Genomic DNA, 21,991 nt, shown 5'->3' with positions numbered 1-21,991 from the left:
ACTTTTTCATTACTAACCCCAGGATTTTGAATGGGGGAAAAGCATAAACGTCTACTCGAGACCAGTTTAGCAGGAAGGCGTCTACCATAAGTGCTCTTGGATCTTCCACGACCGAGCAAAACACTGGGAGCCTTTTTGAAATGAATGTTGCGAAGAGATCCACATGAGGAGTTCCCCACAGAGACCAGAGATCGAGACACACTTCCTCGTGTAGTGTCCATTCTGTATGAAGGACCTGGTTCCTCCTGCTGAGCCTGTCCGCCCTCACATTCCTTACTCCCTGTACGAACCTTGTCAGCAGGGAGATGTTCCTGTGAGACGTCCAAAGTAATAGGTCTCTCGTGAGCTCGTAAAGGAACGAGGAGTGCGTCCCTCCCTGTTTCCGAATGTAGGCAAGTGCGGTGGTGTTGTCCACGTTTACTTGCACTACCTTGTTTGACACCAGAGGTTCTAGGCTCTTCAAGGCCAGATGTACGGCGAAGAGCTCTTTGCAGTTTATGTGCCAAGACACCTGTGCTGGTTCCCAGGTGCCTGACACTTCCTCTGAGCCTAATGTCGCTCCCCAACCTCTCTCCGACGCGTCGGAGAACAACACTAGGTCTGGGTTCTGTGTTCTTAGAGAGATCCCTTTGTTCTCTTCCAGAGGGAGCAACCACCACTGTAGGTGTGACTTTATCTCCACTGGAATGGGAAAAACGTCCGACAGTTGTCCGGTTTTCCAGCTCCAAGACCTCTTGAGGAAGAATTGAAGCGGACGTATATGAAGTCTTCCTAGAGGGAAGAATTGTTCTAGTGAGGACAGAGTCCCCAGAAGGCTCAACCATTCCCTCGCCGACGTTTGTTGCTTCTCTAAGAAGAGAGAGACTATCCGCAAACCTTTTGCGATTCTCTCTTGCGAAGGAAAAACTCGAAAACCCCGAGAATCCATCCGAATCCCCAGATAGACTAGGTCTTGTCTGGGGTTCAGCTGAGACTTCTCGAGGTTCACAAGCAATCCCAACGCTTTGATTAAATCCAGAGTTAACTTTAGGTCCTCCAAGCACTGTCTCTCCGATCTGGCCCTGATGAGCCCAGTCGTCCAGATACATAGAGACATTCACTCCTTTGAGGTGAAGAAACCTCGCCACATTCTTCATCAGGCTTGTGAAGACCTGAGGAGCTGTGGACAGGCCGAAACACAAGGCTCTGAACTGAAAAATCCTTCCCCCCGTCATGAAACGGAGGTACTTCTTCGATGAAGGGTGGATCGGGACGTGAAAGTAGGCGTCCTGGAGATCTAAAGACACCATCCAATCTCCCTGACGTAATGACGCCATGACTGAAGCAGAAGTCTCCATGGAGAACTTCTCCTTCTGAACAAATTTGTTCAGAGAGCTGACGTCCAGTACTGGTCTCCAGCCTCCGAGGCTTTCGCCACCAGAAAAAGGCGATTGTAAAACCCCGGGGAGTGTTGATCCCGTACAAATTCTATCGCTCTCTTGTCCCACATTTGTTCCACCATCGATCGAAGAGTATCCCTCAGCACAGGATCCTTGTATTTGGCTGATAGTTCCCTTGGTATTGACGTTAAGGGAGGAGTGTTCAGGAAAGGGATACGATATCCCTTCCTTAAGATCGCCAAAGATGACGCGTCTGCATTTATCAGTGTCCAGGCTTCCACAAATCCCAGGAGCCTGGCACCTACTGGTGCTTGGAGGAGAGAATCTTCATTTTCCTTTCTTAAAGGGACGAAAAGCAGATCTACCTCTCTTCTCTGGAGCCTTCCTCCTTGTGGAAGGTCTGGAGGTCGGACCACCTCGAAAGGGCTGCACCGTTGTACTGGGTCCTTTCTTGTCCGATGCAGCAACAGGTTTCTTCTTTCTTGCTGACTGCGTCAGCAGATCCTGAGTTGCCTTCTCAGTTAAAGAATGCGCAATGTCCTTTACTAGCTGAGAAGGGAACAAAAAGTCAGATAGAGGCGCATATAGAAGTGCTGCTCTCTGAGCATGTGAGACTGCCTTTGTTAAGAAGGCGCCATATACAGTCCTTTTCTTTAAAAGACCTGCCCCAAACAAAGAGAGGTTATTTCAAAAGATCCATCCTGTACCGCCTTGTCAATACAAGACAATATGCATAACAGGGCTTCAGGTTCGATTCCTTCCGAATCATGGGCTTTCTTGGACATCACCCCAAGGACCAATCTAAGAAGTTAAAAACTTCCAATACACGAAAAGAGTCCCTTGAGGAGATGATCCAGTTCCGAAATTCCCCATGTAATCCGTGCAGAATTGAGACTTGGACGCCGTGAAGCGTCAACCAAAGTCGAAAAATCTGTTTCGGTTGTAGAAGGGAGAGCAATACCCATATTCTCTCCCGTCTGATACCAAATGCCTCTTTTCCCAGCTAATCTTGCTGGAGGCATACAGAAGACTGTCCTTACTAAGTCTTTCTTAGACTTCATCCATGAGTCTAAGGAATGTAAAGCTCTTTTCATCGATATGGTGGGTTTCATTTTGAGAAAAGACGAAGGCTTCTTCGTCTTAGCACTGGAAAAGAGCGAGCGCGGAGAAGGAGGAGCGGCAGGAGTCAACTCGTCTCCGTACTCCTCAAGAAGTAGGGTAGTCAACACCTTATAGTTAGACAGACCTTCTCTTCCACTATATTCGTCATCCGAGTTTTCCTCTAACTCGGGATCTACATGCTTCTCCGCTCTCCTTTCCGAACGTTCCTCTTCTTGAGGAGACAAACTCCTAATAGGAGAGGGGCTAAGGGAATGATACTCCTTCCTCTTTCCCGCTCTAATAGTCTTTGAAGGCGTCATAGGCTTCGGCTTCTCTAGAATTTTAGAAGACGCTTCCCGCTTACATGACGCTTCCCGTTCGCCAAGCGTCATGGATGACGTCTTTTGCTGACGTCTCGATGACGCTTCGCGCTTGGAAGACGCTCCGCTCTCCAAAGGCGTCCTACTTGGCGTCATAATATTGGACGGAGCGTCATGTCTATGCTCTTTTTCCAATGACGCTTCGCGTCTAAAAGACGTCTTACGTCTCTCTGGCGTTACGAAACTCTCGTAAGCACCTGTTCTGGCTCTCGAACTAGACGCTTCTGTAAGACGTTTAGCCGTTTCCCGTCTGTATGACGCTTCTCGTTGAACAGGAGAGAGAGGACGAGACTTCTTAATTGGAAGCGTCACGTCCTTCCGACGTGGCGCTAAAACTCCCACTAGAGATGACAGCTGCTCTTGAACTGCCATGATGATCCTTCTTGACGCTTCCCCCACGTCCAGTGCATGACGTCTTTCGTCATCCACTCGGGGGAGAAGAAGGAAAGGGTACTTCCGCGTACACTTCAGGTGACGCTGACGCCCCCTTCGCTTTCTTGCTAGATGACGGAGCGTCATCTGAGAAACGCTCTGGACTAGAATCTATGTCAGGCTTCATATGACGCTTCAGCGGTCTTGACAAGTTCGATTCCTTCCACCCTCGTTTAGGTGAGGGAGAGGGAGAGGACGAGAAACACTCGCGAATGACGCTTTTTCTAAAGCGCCCTTGAGCCGCCTGCCACAAAGCAGAGCTAGCTGAAGGGACGTCTGACCGTTGGGGATCCCCCACAACCTCCTTAAGGCTTTCGACTTTCCTTCTCCTCTGTGCTTGTGAGCTTGGAAGAGGTCTAGGCCTGGGAGCGTCGCAGGGACGATCAAACGCCCCCTCCACAACACTGGGAGAACTCACTTCACTGTAATGCTCACTTTCACTAGCCTTACCTTTGAAGTCAGCCATCTTGGACTTCATGTCTCTAATTGTAGCTTTCAGATTGGCGATTTCCGATGCCGAATCCGAAAAAACACTCTGAGAATGAGATACATAGGGAGAATCTACATCAGTAGGATTAGAATTATCAGTGAAAGGCTCAATAGGCCTTGAACTCACACCTTTCAATCGTCTAATTCTATCCCTCTCTAACTTCTTCAAATAAGAAGTCAAAGTCTTCCACTCTTCTGCATTCAATCCCTCGCATTCCTTACAAGTATTTAATAGCAGAACACTGAAACCCCCTACATTTACGGCATACAGTGTGAGGATCAACCGAAGCTTTCGGTATCCTCACCCTGCAGCCTACATTCACACACATTCTCACACTCACATTAGAATCAGACATACTGAGAAAAATCCAAAAGAGTTATTCCAAAAACAGTCCACAGTAGCGAATGCCAAAACACGATCCAAATACGTCACCAAAAAGCCGAAAAACGTTGATCAAAGGTTGAAAAATGAATCTAAGTCAGGAGGTAATAACAACAATGTTGATACCACCGGCGACAGAGAAAATATAATAGAAAACGGGGATGGTTCCTAGTCCTGCCGCCCACCCAGGGCAGGCCGGTAGATCACCTGACCTACCTGTAGCGAGTGGCGCGAAATTTGAATTTCTGTCGGGGACGACGGAGTCTTAGCTATGTATATATCTGACAGGTAAGTTGATTGTATGAAAACTTAATTTCACTAAAATCTTCTTGAAAAATTATATTTAAGTCTGTCTCTAGCCTAATCTCAAATGAACTATTCTGTTACATCATAAAATGTATTTTTCTTATATGACAGTCAATATTCGTGATCTTCAAATGTCCCTGACACTGCATTCTTTTGTAAAAAAGACGTACTTTACATTCCATTTGGATAATCATGTCCATACCAGCTAACTCCCTCACTTTTAACTTGGTATGAAATATTAGCTGTAAGATCAGTTCTATCATGACATTACAGTACAGTGGTACCTCGAGATACGAAAGGCTCAACTTACGAAAAACTCGAGATATGAAAGCAAATACGAAAATTTTTGCGGCTCCACATACGAAAATTATTCAAGATACGAAAGGTGGTTGCTGTAAAGTCCGAGATTCGCTCGGACCACCGATAACAATTTTAAAACTTGCACGCCGCCAACTGAGTAGACTCGCCACCATCCTCCCGCTCTCCCATTGGTTCCTGATGCTAGTCACCGCCATGAGATCCTTCTCTCCTACTGGTCAGCATCCCTCCCATGTTGCATCTACGTAGCGGCGTGCTTCTTCGGTCACTTCATGGCATCATCTGTATCGTACGCACGCGGTATTCGTTAGTTCTAACAATTTCATTTATTAAAGTAAATTCGTTAGTGATTTCATTGTAGTAGTGTACTTTATAGTGTTGTGTGAGAACTTTACTACATACGTATACGTACTACATAACATAATTACATAGTATATACGTAGTCATGGGTCCCAAGAAAGTTGAAATTCACGGAAAGAAGAGGATGCTCTCTTTGGAAACGAAGATGGAGATCATTAAAAAATATGAAGCTGGTATGCGATTGAGTGTGATCGCTAAGGAATATGGCCGAAATCCGTCGACGATAGGCACCATCCTTAAGCAGAAGGATGTCATCAAAGCAGCTACACCTTCCAAGGGCATGACTATTTTGTCCAGCAAGAGGACCCACGTGCACGATGAAATGGAAAGGCTTCTTCTTGCCTGGATAAAAGACAAAAAAATCGCTGGCGATACAATAATGGAGACGGCAATCTGCCACAAGGCCAACGCTGTTTTCGGCGATTTGATTGCCCAGGCCGAAGACGACGGAGAAGTGACATCAACGCCAACCCCAGAGTTCAAAGCTTCGCATGGGTGGTTCAAGAAATTCCGTAAACGGACTGGCATCCATTCGGTGGTGCGGCATGGGGAGGCGGCCAGCTCGGACACGAAAGCAGCTGAAGCCTTTATTAAGACGTTCGACGAGATGACTCTCAACGAAGGCTACAGTTCTCGGCAAGTCTTCAACTGTGATGAAACTGGCCTTTTTTTGGAAAAAAAATGCCTCATCGGACGTATATCAAGCAGGAAGAGAAGAAGCTACCCGGGCATAAGCCTATGAAAGACAGGCTTACGCTCGCACTTTGTTCCAACGCCAGTGGGGATTGCAAGGTGAAGCCCCTACTTGTGTATCATTCGGAGACTCCTCAAGCCTTCAAGGCCCACAAAGTGCTAAAGGAGAAGCTTCCAGTGATGTGGAGGGCTAATGCTAAAGCCTGGGTAACGAGGCTTTTGTTCACCGAATGGGTAAATCTGTTTCGGCCCGACAGTGAAGAAATTCTTGGAAGAGAAGCGCCTCCCTCTGAAATGTCTGCTGGTGTTGGACAATGCCCCTGCTCACCCTCCTGGCCTCGAGGAAGATATCCTAGCGGAGTATTCCTTCATCAAGATTCTTTATCTTCTGCCTAACACCACCCCTCTCCTCCAGCCCATGGACCAGCAAGTGATATCGAACTTCAAGAAGCTGTATACGAAACATCTTTTCAAGAGATGTTTCGACATCACCGATACCACAAACCTCACCTTGCATTTCAATGTTGTCATATGCATCAGACTCATCGACCAAGCTTGGCAGGAGGTTTCGAGGCAAACCTTGAATTCCTCGTGGAGGAAACTCTGGCCTGATGCCGTATCCACCCCAGACTTTGAGGGATTCGACGTGGGCGAAGCTGGTGCTACAGATTCAGGAACAGTTGACGATCCTGAAACTGTTTCGCAACCAGATCTTGACGAGATCGTTGCACTCGGCAAGTCCATGGGGCTGGTCGTCAACGAGGACGACATCAATGACCTTCTCCAGGAGCGCCAAGAGGAGCTTACGACGGATGACCTAAAGGAGTTGGAGGCCATGCAATATAACGTCGTTCAAGAGGAGTTCTCTAGCAGCAGTGATGAGGAGGACGATGACTCATGACAACGGCAGAAATTAAGGATGCTCTAGCTGCTTTTCATAAGGTGCAATCATTCGTAGAAAAGAGACACCCTGAAAAGGCTTACACAGGTCGTATGCTTGCACAGTTCGATGACGTTTGCCTGAGTCGTTTCAGGAACATTGTCAAAAGCAGGAAGAAACAATCTTCCTTGGATAGTTATTTTTTAGAGGCCTTTAGTAGGAGCAGTAAGCAAAAAGGAAGAACCAAGTGATACTATGAAAAAACCGAAAGTTGAAAGTGGTGAAGAAGTTGAAATTTTGTGTAAAAAAAAAAAAATGTAAAAATAAAAAAAAAGAAGAAAAAAAAATTTTATTTTAAGTTTTTGTAAAGTTAAGTGTTACAGTTTTGCTAATGTGTTTTGTAAAGTTTAGTTTATGTTTTCCTTACATTTTTTTATGAGTTTCGTAAAGTTAAGTGTACATACGTATCTGCCGTTTGTCCTCCTCCTCTGTCGCCACTTTCGGAGATAGCCTCACTCGAAAGGTAAGCTTTCACATTTTAGTACAGTATTTCTTGTATACCATGTACACTAATACACTTTATTTACAGGTACTGTGTAGTACACATTAGCAGTACGTATTAAGTTACGTACTGAATGGTCCAAATTGTTGTAGTATTTCATTGTTTATAGGTCAATTTAGCTTTATTATGAAATTTACTGGGGTGTTTTTGGAGGGCTTGGAACGGATTAGCCATTTTACATGTAAAATGCGGTCCAAGATACAAAAAGCTCGTCCAAGATACAAAAAGCTCATGATACGAAGGCCGGCTCGGAACGGATTAATTTCGTATCTTGAGGCACCACTGTACTATTAGGGCAAATAAAAACCATGAGTATCATTCACACACACATTCATACATTGAAAAATGTAACCAAATTAAAAGGATTACATTTTGTTAAAAATACAAATTTTCTTTGTATTTAGGTGAAGGCAATACTTTTTTCTGCTGCTATTATTGGGATATGCATAACAGAATATCCTTAACTGACAGTAACCCGTCATATAAGGACACACTGGTGCAAAATTACCATCCTCAATTTGGCTGAGACAACTTGAGCTCTATAGGCCATGGGGTATTGTTATCCTTTTTGCTTTTATATTTCTTATTATTGGCAAGGATAGCGGACTGCAACCATCCCCCTGCCATTTCCTTGAATGTATAACCTATCTTGTCTTTTCATATCAGAATTGGGACACTTTTAATGCACAATGATCATGGTAAGTGACTTCTTTTGGTTCCAAATCCTTTACATCATTACAATTCTAAAAATTATGGAATGAGAGGGAATCCACCAGAAATGAAGTCCTTTAATTTTTGCTGACAAGAAACAAGAAAGAGCATAAAGTGCCACTCTTGAGCTCTTTGTACAAGAGGGTAGAAACTATTAAAATGTCTACACACAAGAGGTTGGAGAACCATTCTCGTACTGTCCAAAATGAGGTCATCAAAGTCATTGTCAGGTTCTTGGAAGCTTAAGAGTCCAAATGGGAGAAAGATGTATCAAAATTATTGATCAAGTCACACAAATAAAAAACTCTACCAAAGATTAACACACCAGCTTATTAGCGCAGATGTTAGAAAATGCCAAACTTCCTTTTTGTCCACAATACAGAACAGAGAGTCTAAAATTAGCAAACACAAATGAGAACTTCAGAATTTTTAACCATCTAACATCAAATACTAAATATGAATTACATACCAAAATAGAAAAAAATAAAAATTACAAATTTTACAATAATCTGTAATTTTTTAGATATACAAACTGTGCCTTTTCAAATGTAAAGCTATCCTACTGTGCAAGAGCAGATGCTGAACACTGAGAAACCAAAAGAATTGCACAGCTAGGCCTTAGGCATGATGTCCACACTTTCCTGGCCTACCTTCACCATTGTCATTCCAGCCACGATTGTGTTAAGACATATTGCATCTAGTGCACGATACACATACTGATGACCTTTGTGTTTGTTCTTTGTGCCTTATAGCTGATCTTATGACAAGACACGACATACTCGAGTGAGATAGTGTATAAATGCTGGTGTCCTACAGTGAGACACTGGTGAGAAATTATGTGTTATGAGTGCAAAACAGCTTGCCCATTTGTTCTTAGTTTTGGAAGAATAGTGGACACAATAGAAGTAAGTCTGGAAATTCTGCTCAAGTGTTCACAGCACTACAGACATAAAAAAGTTAGGCTGTTACCTGGTTGGGACTTTAAGATCAAGGTAATGCAGGTGCAACTACCACTACCATTTTTTTATCTGTTCGACAAGACTGCAGCATCTGGAACATCTGAAGACCATGAATGTTGACTATGTAAAATGATAGGTTTGTGGTTGGAAAAATGACTGTACGTATAACTTTCTACAGGTTTGTCTGTCAGAAAGAAAATATATTCATAAGTTAGCCAACAGATTTAAATCATTAACCAATTTTATTATAAACACAGGAGTTCCTCTAATAAATACCTTTTCCCAACATGTATACGTACTGTAATTTCCCTTCATTATTAAGCTCCATTACTTGTGGTTCTCCTTTATACACCAGCCCCTTCAATTTTATTCTCATTCATTAAGTCATTTAATCATCATCACATTTTTAAGTCAAGTTTCTATCTTATACACTATTTTCCTATCTGGCCAAAGCTCTCATCTAAGTCCTTTTACAATGAGTGTTCCTCTCTTCATTATATGCCTAAAACAACTAAAGTCTTTGAACCAAAATATTTTCCAGCCAGATAACACACATTACTACAGTACTACCTTCTCATTTGTAATATGACCTCAAACTGAACTGGCAGATATATTCTGCCAAGAGTAAGATAAATGTTGGAAAAGGCTATGGGACCTAAAAGAACATTAATTAGTTTTCCTAATAAAGCAGTCAAAGCATGTCTCTGGTGAGTTTACCAGAAAATAAGAAAATATAAAGGAAAATTTGGGGTCATGAAGAGAGACAAATTATTAAAACAAATATGCATATGATAGGAGAAGTAAAAGGTACTACATGTAATACCATTGAAGATGTTGAAGATATTATGAAAATACTGGAGAAAGTGTAAAAGCAAAATATGATTAAAATTGGCAACTGTCAGTCGGGATTCATCCAAGGGGAAACTAACAAGGTCATCCTTGAAAGAATTTAACATGGCAATCAAGACAAAGTGAAGTGCCTTGGGAATGCCTTGGAAAGGTATATTACAGACGCTGGAATGTAAGTTTTATTTTAAAGACCGAGATGCATTGTGCATTTAGTGTTAAAAAATTTATTAATAAAAAAGTAGATATAGTAGTACATATTAAGTATTAGGACGAAAACATTTAGAGGACCCAGATAACTCAGGAAAGGACATTTATGAAACCCTGTAATGGAAATCCTAAAATCAAAATATTATTAACAAGGTATATTCCTTTAAATTTTAATTATTTTAATTCCTTTTGCTTAACTAAAACACTGAAACTGGACAGTGAAATGATGTTAGCTAATTCAGGTACTCTGATGTAAACTAAATATAACCGAGAGCAATAATTTGTCGAGTGAGTAAACCATTCCAGCTTGACTTCAGTTTCAGTCACTAATGTTATTAAGAACCTTTGCAAAAGAAAAACAAAAATATAATAAAACCAAATTATATAAACTGCACATGAACAGCACAAAGCATGTTATTTACAGTAATCAGGACAAAAGACTTATAGCTGCTACAGCATAAGCACAGCTTCATTAAATAATGTAAAGAAAATAGTCCGTGACTCTTAAAATAATATAAAGAAAATAGTCCATGACTCTTAAGATAAAAACTACAAATATACAGTATAGCTCTAATAATTAAACTATTTTTTTATCCAGGGAAACTCTCCGTATTTGAAAAAATCATAGTCTAAGACAACTTTGGGCAAATGGTAAAGGTAGAAGGCTTTCAGTGGGCATAAAAGTCTTGATTTCCTATACAGAAGTCTTGATTTTCGTACAATCTTCAAAAAGTATATTTTTATAACTTTACTGTACTTGTGGGCCTAAAAATATTTATAGCTGGCTCAACATCTGACATAAAAAATTCCTTAAGACTTATACCAATCTAAACCACTATTGTATAGGACTGAATGGTATCATTCACACTAAAATATTTTTAAAGGCCCCATTAACGGAAGTCAACTCCAAAACAGAGCATAAACAACGTAGCCAAGATGATACAATACTACTAATCAATAAGATTGGAAAAAAACAGCTGATGAAGCAGACATTGATTAAAGAGATTTTAGAAGGTAGAGTCAATATTTCATCCTTCATACATCTGCAACATAAATTAAGAACACACAGCTTGAAAAGAATATATAATAACAACAAAACACTGATTTATTTTTCTATGCATGAAAATTTAATGAATCTGCTTGGTAAAACAAAATACTGAGAGCTTCCAAGAACTGGTAACATTTGCTTTGGTTAACTCTACCACCTGCAATATATGACTGGATGGAACTAATATTTCAGACTTGAACTTGATACTTATCACAATTTCCTTCCTGGAGAATACGGTATGTTATGTTATGTCAAATCTAAAAACAAGCTTCAGATGCTCAGATTTTTAAAACCCAGACAGGTCTATTTTTTCAAAGCCTTTTACTCAACAAGTAGATGAGTTTTTCTGGAAAATCTTAAGAAAACACAACTCAAACTTAAAATATGACTGCTGGACCCATGTATTCAACTCAGGATCATATCAATAACCAAAAACTGAAGAAACCAAACACTTCACTTGTTCTTTGAACACTTGCATGGATACAAGCTTCACACAAGAAACCTTTGTAAATACTGTACTAAAAAATACTTAACATTAACAATAAAATCTGTAATCTTTATTTATCATTCCTTACCTTGAGCACCAAGCATTGTAGCTTTTACAGTAGAAAGAATCTTTAACTGAGTACCAATTGTCGGGATACGTTCGCACACTTGCAGAAGATTCTAAAAAATATATAAAAAATGAAACCTAAAAATATGTTCAACTACTGCTGCACAGAATTATGACAATTATAATTCAAAATTACACAAATATTATCTCACATAAAATATTTTAGCATACTACAGCTCCTCTAACTGTAAGTCAGCAAAAGAAAAACAATAAGAGTTGAATGAAATATTCATCTCTCTTCAGTGAACTTCTACTGGCTCATATTTATTGGATTTGCTAATTTAAAGCTGTAAACACCTTGCACCATAAAAATGGATATATAAAAAATAATAGCAAGTCTATTGAGATCAACTAAAACTCCACAATAACTAATCAAAAATTACATTTTGGTAGAAAAAATTCTATATATAAAACTGTGCAATGTAATCACTTAAGGCATCAACACTAATCATTTCAACATATAATACAAATTTCCTTAAATCATCCATTTGAGTTTCAGAAATTATCAAATTTACCATCCTGAATACTGACATTTTTTTTTTGCTATATTTAGGCAAAGTAATATTCATCTGCATTTTTATATCATATACTACTAGGCCTTATCTATGTACAGTACCTACATTTTCTCTCCCATCTATCAAAGGAAAAGAAAACATTCACAATCAATATCATAAAGAAGTTTAAATCCAATTATTCTAAAGAGTCAAAACCGGGGAAAAAGAATTATTTTACTACGAGCAATTCATTGGGAACGACTAAAATATGATATTGTTATGATACAATAAAGTTTGTTCATACTTACCTGGCAGATATATATAATTAAGTACCCACCCACCTCCCCTCAGGGGACAGTGGAAATAAAAATTATGAATAGAAAATGGGAATGGTTCCTGATACCCGCCTCCCAGCGGCGGGAATGGGTACTAACCACCTGGCCGACCACTGTGTGTGCCGGAAGTTTTTGAATTTCTGTCGGACTTCAGAAAATACAGCTATATATATATCTGACAGGTAAGTTTCATGAACAAAATGTTGTTTGATCAATCATTGATTGCAATTATTTACATGATTATACAGAATAAATAGACTTTAGTAATAGTGTGTTGATATCAGGCCTAAAGAAAGGAGTTATTTGTTAAACCATATTGTCACTAAGAACTGACAATCGAAATAATATAGTAGTACCATTATTGTTGAAGATTATTAGTACAAGGACAAAAATTGTCAATTAACGTACATTAAATATCTCTTATGACAGCAAAGGATAACAAATATTTATGAAAAACTCTGAAAAATTTTCAATAACTTGGTTTTAACAAATATTTGTGAACATCTCTGAAAAATGTTCAAAGTACTGAACAGGAGTAAAGATGTGAAATTGAAAGTAGTGCAGAACAAACAACACAAGACAGTAATCTGTAATTTTTTTAACAATTAAGTTCTTCTTTGACTACAGTAACTTGAGATCTCATAAGTCAAATAAACTTACCGTTCTCATTCGTTTATCTGTACATTCTCTCGCTAGGTCCTTTGCTAGACGTGTAACCTCTTCTGAAGCCTCTGCAATTGCTTTGGCACAAGCAATCAGATCCTTTTTCGTTCCTCCTTCCCCTCTGACAAGCTGTGACAAACGGGCCATCAACAAGGCCATCTTCTTTGCAGCTGCAATAATGTTATTGTCACGAGATGACCACTGTTTTACCTCTTGATGAAGACCATGAGCAGCCATCTAAACAAGGAAATGTTGAGTTAGTCTTGCAATTAGGAGTCATAACACCTGGGCACACTTCCATAAACCCAGGCAATACATAATAAAATATTATTCAAAGTGACTTTATATCTAAATTTTTAGAAAGACTTTAAATGAAAAAAACTCCAGTACCATAATGGGCTGACTTGGCAGGGGAGTTTCGTTAAACATTTGAGTCTCCTCTTCATCATCTGTTTCAGGAGGGGGAGGACGTGGAGGTGCTTTCTCACCCCCAGGGAGAGGAGGACGTGGTGGAGCTTGATCTGTGAATCAATAGTTTAAAATAATATCACAATCTAACCATAAAAATGAATACATATTGTATGCAATGATCCATTAAGTGTAAATGATGATCATCACTACCCACATATTCTTCTACCATACAGTTAAAAGTTACTCTTACTGCAAGTCAGTAAAACAAAAACAGGATTTGCATGTAACATTCTTCACCTTCCTGTGATGAACTTCTATTAGCTCACATTCTCTTGGCTTAATCTTCATAGTTATTATTAACTGAAATTTGTACTGTACTCACAAAGGATGAAATTATAAACATAATCGATAATCAAGGTTATACATACTGAACAGGGATAGAATGTAGATCTCATGTTACACAAGGAAACCTTTACTGTGTAAATTATTTAAAAAATAAGACATCTGTGTAGCTTAGTGTATCAGTTTTGTAGGACTAGAAAAATTGGGTGAAACTAGACAGAAAGACAATCTTTAAAAATGCTGCAAATATAAACCACTGCTATACTAGAGTTATTTACTTTATTATCTCGAACTGTAGACCACTTAATAATTCCCGCCAGGTGAGACACTGGCAATTGGAATACGGGCTTTTTACCTAGCTCATCAGTATGCTTTATCCAGAGAACAGGTACCTGCAGCCTATAAGTGATAGCTTTACTTATTCAAAAAAATTATTTGTAAGAAACCATTACATTTTTAATAACCTAAAACCTACTGTCTTATTAGAATAAAACCAAATGAAGCAGAAAAGACCTGAAGTACCAAGGAGAATCCCCCTGAAATAATATCATCATGAAAGAAAATGCACTATATCATGCAGTTCAAAGATGTATGTACTGTACTGTATGTTCTCAGACCTAGCTGTGGATCAATTATCATTAATATTTATTTCTGGCTATTACTGAAAAAGTGAACTGCCAGTTTTTAAAATGTCCCTGGCTTAAAACTATCTTTTCTTTCAGAAATGAAAGACTACCACTTGTCTGCTGGATTTGGGTGGCCTATGGGTCTGACACTCTCTTCTACAAGAGTTTCTTGGCCTAACAATGTAGTAAGCATCCTTATAGTGGTGTCACCTAGTGGTAGCAATCTACTAGACAGTAAATGATTGTAACCTTTCCCATATGAATGAATGAGAAGAAAAGAGAGGAAGACTGCAACAGATAAATGAAAAAATGTCTGTGGAGGTGACCTTATCTATTATTTCTCTCAAAAAGGATGGACCACAGAACCCTCCTCAAGGGTGTAGGGGAAGGTTTAGTCACTAACAGAAGCTATGATTATTTGTTAAACTGCAGCAGAGAGGACAGGGGAAAATGTGTGGCAGCAGAAGAAACAAGCAACCAGGTTTGTGGTGACTAGTGTAGGATACAGGTAAACTTGCTGAACTTTCTTGGCTGGACTTACAAGTCTTGAGCATATTAAAGTTAGATCTGCTATGGAAGGATGGTATGAAGAAGATGGTGATCATGGGAAGAGGAGATGAAAGAGAGACAGAAGGGGAAGAAAGAAGAGGAAATGAAATGTAAAAGTCATGAATGCTTGAGCCTTGCACATACCCCTATATCTGCGTAGAGGTGGTCTGTCTATGCTTGTTCATCATTAAATGGCTTTTAAATACTGAAAACCACAGGTTACAGCTCTATCAAGTTTTGGTTCTACATTTAGAACAAAAGTACGAGTGAAATCAATACAACAAAATGACAAAGTTATTGCATGTACATTTTCTAAACATGCAAGAACAAGACCTAACACAGGCCAGAAGAACTAGTATAGCTCTGTTACTATAGTGTCAGCTAGTTGGAAAATTTCAAAAGGAACTAAAAATTACCAAAAGGCTCAGGTCAATCATGAAAGAATTTATGAGGTGCAAAAAGTAGCCACAAAAGGGAAATAATAAATAGCTATTCAGGTGTGAATGGGGCAACAAAGCTGGGAAACCTTGCCTCAAGGTAGACCAACTTTCAGGAGTTCTTTGGCAACGCAAAATCACAACAGGATTTTTCTGGAACCTTGAAGGTGATAACCTTGAGATAGCAAAGTAAATGGCTCTAGTCAGGAATGGTTGTAGTCTTGTGATATGAAGAAATGAAAGAAGAGTATTACAACCTGACATGTATATACATTTAACTATTCAACAAAACATAGAAAAAATTATGTTACAACAGTACCTTTTCTCTACAGTTTTCATTATATTTTACAGTTTGCATTTTAAATTAGGTCACTGATAAGCAATGGTATATGGTTTTTAACTTTTTATCAAAGTTTACATTATTAAAGCTGGAAGTGCATTGCTCATAAATTATATTCCCAATCAATTATTTTAACGAAGCTTAAGCAAACAGAAACTTTACATAATATTCCTTTGCAATGCTTAAAAACTTTAACCATTTCCAGAGACACAGATGCAATCCACCGGAGATTTCATAAACTGGCACACAACCACAGTTTAAATGCACAGACCTATTTTTAAATCCTATTTTTTACTTACTGCAGCAACCTTCTAGCATAAACAAAGTTGGGCTGGCCCATCTCCAAACTCATTTCAGTCAATGATTGTGTAAAAGTTACACTTCATTCTAAGATTCAAAACAGTATAACATAATAGTACAATGGGCCTATGCACAACAAGGAAACAAGAAAGAACAAGCACTAAGTACACAACTATGACAATGCTATGCCAAGTGCTTAAAATATAAAGGGAAGAATTCAAATGAAATTTGTTTACCTTGTGACCTCAGGCAAATTTATGTTCACACTAATTAACTTGAATATCAAAGCTTGAACCATTTTTCACAAGTAATTCAATTAAGGAAAAAATTCATACCAACCCTTAGTCAAATTCTTGACAATCTCATATGTTTTAGCAAAATTTATGCTTAAAACACTGACAAGACTGACCTTAAGGTGTTTTTTCAGTGAGGAATAACTTAATGCTTTCCTTAGTCTTTCATTGATGTTTCAGTCAGGGATATTATCTACAAAGCTATTTTTCCAATGTGTGGATCACTAGAGTACTGGCAACTAAGAGAACTCTGAACAATCTATAAAGACTTTCTACAACAGTTGGATCCCAGCTGATGTACTAGTACAAAAGGCCAATACTAATATATACAATTTAGAATTTTAACGCATATTTTGCACAACTTCTGTTACCTTTCTACGGCAATGCATAAAGACGTTAATTGTTGACTCATGAAATTCACTTTCTTTTCTTTAAGTACATACCATATCCAAATTTCCAATTATGAACTCTCTCCTTTACATACATAGTATATTAAGCTAAAATATTTGATTGAGATCACTTTATGACAGTCATGAAAAAATACTTTAGGATATCTTGGATGACTGTCTATCAAATGAAGTAAAGTAGGTTAATTACATTTAAAAATTTCAGTTTGTAGTTGTTTCCTAAAAACAACAATATTACAACCACAGCAAATTACAAGAAAGGAACTTATCACTACCCCTAATCACTAAATATATAAAATACTGACATTATTTCATAACTAACTCATCACTAAAATTAACCCACATTTAGGGTCTTTACAAATCCCTAACTAACAATTCTGACAAGATAAAAAAGAAGTTTGCCTGCTGGCTACATAGTTGCCACTATGCAGGTACAAAGAACTGCAGTGGAACCTTGGTTTTCGTACGCACTGGTTTACATACAATTCTGTTTTCGTAAATTTTTTCCAGCGAAATTTTGTCTCAGGTTTCATATGTTTCCTTTCATTTAAAAACACTTGGAAACACTTCCTCTGGGGCCCAACGTGTGACTAGGCCCATACCGAACACACCAACAAGGCCTCCCATGTGTTCCATGACCCATTCTGCTTTTGTGTTCATTGTTTTTTTGTGCCTTTGGTGCTTTTTATTCGAGTGCAACTGCTAAATAAGCCATCATGGGGCCAAAAAACATTCCAAGTGCCAGCCCTTCTGTAAAAATGGCGAGAAACACAATAGAATTTAAGAAAGAACTAATGTGTTGGAGAGTGCTGCATGCCGATCAAAGTAAGAAAATGCCTACAAGTGCTGCTGTTATTGAATTTGAGGCCAGCAGAGGCTGGTTTGAAAAATTCAGAAAGAGAACAGACATACGTAACATGCCTACTTCAGTGATTAAGGACATGTTTGCAAAGTGGAGTGATTTAAAAGATTTTGTGGAGAATTATCATCACCACTAAGATGTAATCAGTGTCTCCAACATCTTTGATAACAATGCCATGTTCCACTTTAGGTAAATTTTAAAGAGATGCAAGAAACAGGGGTTCAGTGACTCTCAAGCTGATCCTAGTGCCAGTAAACACCGAAGAGGGGAAGTAACCCCAGATAGAGGTACCTAAAATCATCTGGAGGGGATTCTCCTTTCAACCAATAACCTTTCCTCCTCCTTCTCCCTGTCTTCCATACATTAACAAGTCTTCCATAAAGGTAAAAGTGATGTTAAATGTTCATCTTTTCATTATTCATTTATATTTATTTCTTATTGTTTTCTGTATGTAAAACTGTGTTGTGTTTATTCCCTATAAAAATGATATTTTTATAGTAAAATAAGGTTTTGTATATACTTACCCAGTAATTATTTAGTTATCGTTTCCAACATTCGGCAGCCTAATTCAAATTTCGCATGTAGCACTTCGATTGTTCAGTGTAGAAGTAACAGTGCCGTCCCCCAACGTCAATACTAGGAACAACTTAGCAAAGTACTTCATTCTGTTTCATGCATAATGTCCATCAGAGAGGAGGCGGGTGGGCTCTGATCATATAATTACTGGGTAAGTATATACAAAACCCTATTTTACTATAAAAAATATAATTTTTATATATGAGACTTACCCAGTACAGTAATTATATACCTGACTCCACATTGAGAGGTGGGGGTCATGGACATATTCTAGTTCAAAGCATTATTTCATGTAATGATTTGAAAATAAAAAAGTTGCTAGCATTGAAAAACAATGCTTGTTGTTCCATTTAACTCAGAGAGCTTTGCAGATGAACACTGCCTCTGGTTGGCGCTTGTCTTAACTAGTAGTGGCGTGGCGGTAGAGCCAAGGGTCGCCTCCTACTTAGGGAAAACTTTGCATCGAGGGGAATGCTCCTGTGGCTAGCAAAGTGTGATAGGTGCCAGCCCTTGCCCTAGCCTTAGCACCAAAATAAAACCAGAAAACACTGACACTTACACTGAAATAAAGTCACGCCCCATCCAGTGAGTGGTGGGTGTTCCAGGTACACTGTACCCCCTGACTCTCCAAACTCAGCACCTTACTGAAAAGGTGAAGAGATACTAGGAGAATATCCTGTGCTTCCTTCCGCGATGCTATGCCAATCACAAAAAATGGTCTCGAGGTATTGAAAATTTTCCATACTTTTTTAAACCTACATAAAAAATATATTAAGCACAGATCGCTTACGCCTCCGGTGGCTCAATGGCAGAAAATGCCTGAAAACTAAGGAAGTAAAGGTTGTTCTTAGATCCTTAGCTTTGCTGCAAAGTAGGGCAAAAAACACTTGACTACATTGAGTCTTAAACATGAAGTGAATATAAACTAAGACAACCTGTTAATACAGAGGAAGAGACAAGTTCTGGGAGGAACTCTTCTCTTCACACTGGCAGCTGAGTTATCAGGCTACATCTTTCAATCTCACTCCAATTCGGGGTGAACAACTAGTAAGTGAACACTTTATGCAATTCGGGGTGAACAACTACTAATTGAACACTTTACGAATGAGAAAAAAGAATCTGAACAACATAAAACCGCGGTGTTTGTCTGAAAATCATTCTAAACCATCGCAATGGCCTACGGATCAATTCGCCTCAAAGCAGAAGACTTACAGATTTCTGTTGTACTGCAGGTAAACAGAAAGAAATAATGAGTCTAATGAGATATGAGATATCTCTGTCTGATGATTCTCGCAAAGGCAACTGTGGAGCACAAAATATCAACCATAAGCAAAAATCCTGAGACAACCAGAGACTTAAGTCTGTGATGGCCAGGCAGAGATCCGAATTAGAAGTTAACCCTCGATAGAGGAGAAACAATACTACGACAAACAAAATCTCATTGAGACGGCAGTACTCTGATCCTCACTTGTCTAAGACTCCGAGACTGAGTTGCCTGGTAGCACATTTCGCCTTGGAATTCATTCATCTTTTAGAGCTATCAAGTGTACGACAGATACTCTCGATCACCTATATGTAAACCAAAAAAACACAAGAAGGAAAGAAAAAAAACCCTTTTTCGATGAACATGCCATCCCTGTGGCATTGTTGCAAAAACAATACCACTAGTCTTATCATAACAAAATTGGAAACTCTTGGGAGGATCAAAAGGCTGTCATGAGTTTCAGGAAATTATATTGTCTTTGTCACACATGAAAAGAATTCACTTATATGTATACGCCTGTACTCAAACGGTACAACTGATAGACATATGTCGAGAGAATATACAAGTACGTATATTTGTAAGATCCTGTCGACCGAGCATCAGCCTAATTCTTCACTTCGAAGAGAAAAAGAATAAGGACTGGAAGCAGACCTCCTTCATTATTTAATGAAGAGAGCAAAGGTAAAGTTATCCTGAAGGAATAGGCTTTCCTTCGGGATAACTTTACAGATTACACTCTGGGGAGTGTAATCTGTAGAGTTCCGTAACTCAGGCAGTAGAGGGAAAAAGAGGATGACTGTTCTTGGTCTCTATTCTTGGAGCTAGCGAGAGCGGGCGATAACTTGCGCCATTAACTTGCAGTGGTGATGGCAAACCAAAGACTTAGGAAAACTTATTCGCCCAAGCAAATAAAGACGCTTCCTGAAGGAGAAACAGAGGTTTCCACCCACCAAATGAAGCATTCTCTCTCTACATATAACTGGTTCGATCGTGGGAATGGGAGTCAAGTAGAGTTGACCGCGCCAAAGTTTGCAAGAACTTGCCATTTCTCGCTATGCGTCTGTCTTAGTGATCGAAAATTCCTGTTCGAATGGTGGCTAACAAAAGATCCCCTAGTGTTGAAGAAGATTAACAAGGAGACTGTCTTCGGGCATCCAACAGGCAGCGCCAAACTTCCAACAGCTTGTGCCAGGTCAGACGTGGAAAACGCCTAACGAGCTGAAGCAAGGGAGTGGATGCCTCATATTGCGCAGAGCGTCTGTACGTGGATTGACGTTCAACAAAAAACACCCGATATGAGAGCGATTCAAGCAGCTAGGCGCTAATACCTGGTGTTCATCATGAGAGTCAGTACTTATTCTGATGAGCGTAATGACAAAAGTATTTGAGAAGGCTCAAATATACAAAAGCAGGAACAGAATCCTAATTCACTTCCTCTACAGCGGACATCTGCATCTCTACCTTTAAGATCATTGTGAGGGCGCGCAAGTCGACACACCTAGCTGCGAACACCTGTGGAGGAATGGCTATTGGAAGCAAAAATTTGCTTATGATGCTTCCAACATCTAGGCACTACCACTGGGCTTTCAATATATTAATTAGGTCAAATAAGTAACCGTCCTTTGATCTGATGTCTACTGAGCACCACTCACTAAACGCCTTTCCAGTGGCATTCAGTCGAAACCTAATAAAAGTATGACAATTTTGACAGAGGGGGAATAAACCCCCATCGGACTCCCTTCAGTTGAATCAGCTGAGTCTTGAGTCGAAAATCAACTAAGAGTTGAATCAGCTGAGTCACGATTGAACATCGATTGTGAGTCATATCAGCCGAGTCATGAGTAGAAAATTAACTGAGAGTTGGAACAACCAAGTCACAAGTCGAACGTCGACTGTGAGTCAAATCAGCTGAATCATGAGTTGAATCGGTCGAATCATGAGTCGAATCAACTGAGTCGTGAGTCAAACATTGATAGTCTTTTGAACATCAATTGTGAGTCAACTTCAGCCGAGTCTCGAGTCAAACATCAACTGTGAGGAGTCGGACAAACATGAATATAGGGTATGAGGCTTCATTGACTAAATAATACCTCTTCAGAGGTCGAGACACCAAAGATTAACGCCATCGACGCGATCTGTTAGGTGACAAACCACAGGAATTGCACGACGACTGTACACTACGATACACCTCTTCAATGGTGTTCGGTCGAAACCTATACCTCACGACAGGTTCAACCAAGTGGTGAAAAAAAAAGACCCTCCTCACTACACATCCAACAAGATGCCTTTTCAATGGCTGTCTGCCGATACCTGGGAAAAGCTACAGGTTCGACCGAGGGGCAACTACTGGGAGCAACCCCCTCGGACTCCCTTCGACTACCAGTATGTCCTCTCCTAGGCAGATGTTGGCCATGAGAAGGGGC

At 39.5% G+C, this 21,991-nt stretch overlaps 1 protein-coding gene across 6 annotated transcripts in view; it reads right to left on the bottom strand.

Annotated features, from left to right (window-relative positions):
- LOC135197796 (vinculin-like) overlaps positions 1-21,991 on the bottom strand; it is a 210,932-nt gene that overhangs the window by 31,222 nt on the left and 157,719 nt on the right. For all 6 annotated transcript variants that reach the window (XM_064224917.1, XM_064224918.1, XM_064224920.1 and 3 more), the window contains 3 exons: positions 13,552-13,682; positions 13,159-13,398; positions 11,632-11,722 (listed from right to left, as the gene is read on the bottom strand). In XM_064224917.1, the coding sequence (XP_064080987.1) occupies positions 11,632-11,722; positions 13,159-13,398; positions 13,552-13,682 (462 nt within the window). The remainder of the gene's footprint in view (positions 1-11,631; positions 11,723-13,158; positions 13,399-13,551; positions 13,683-21,991) is intronic.

The sequence above is a fragment of the Macrobrachium nipponense genome, chromosome 21 (assembly GCF_015104395.2).
Source record: "Macrobrachium nipponense isolate FS-2020 chromosome 21, ASM1510439v2, whole genome shotgun sequence".
Taxonomy (NCBI): domain Eukaryota; kingdom Metazoa; phylum Arthropoda; class Malacostraca; order Decapoda; family Palaemonidae; genus Macrobrachium; species Macrobrachium nipponense.
This window is presented reverse-complemented; position numbering and strand designations above follow the sequence as displayed.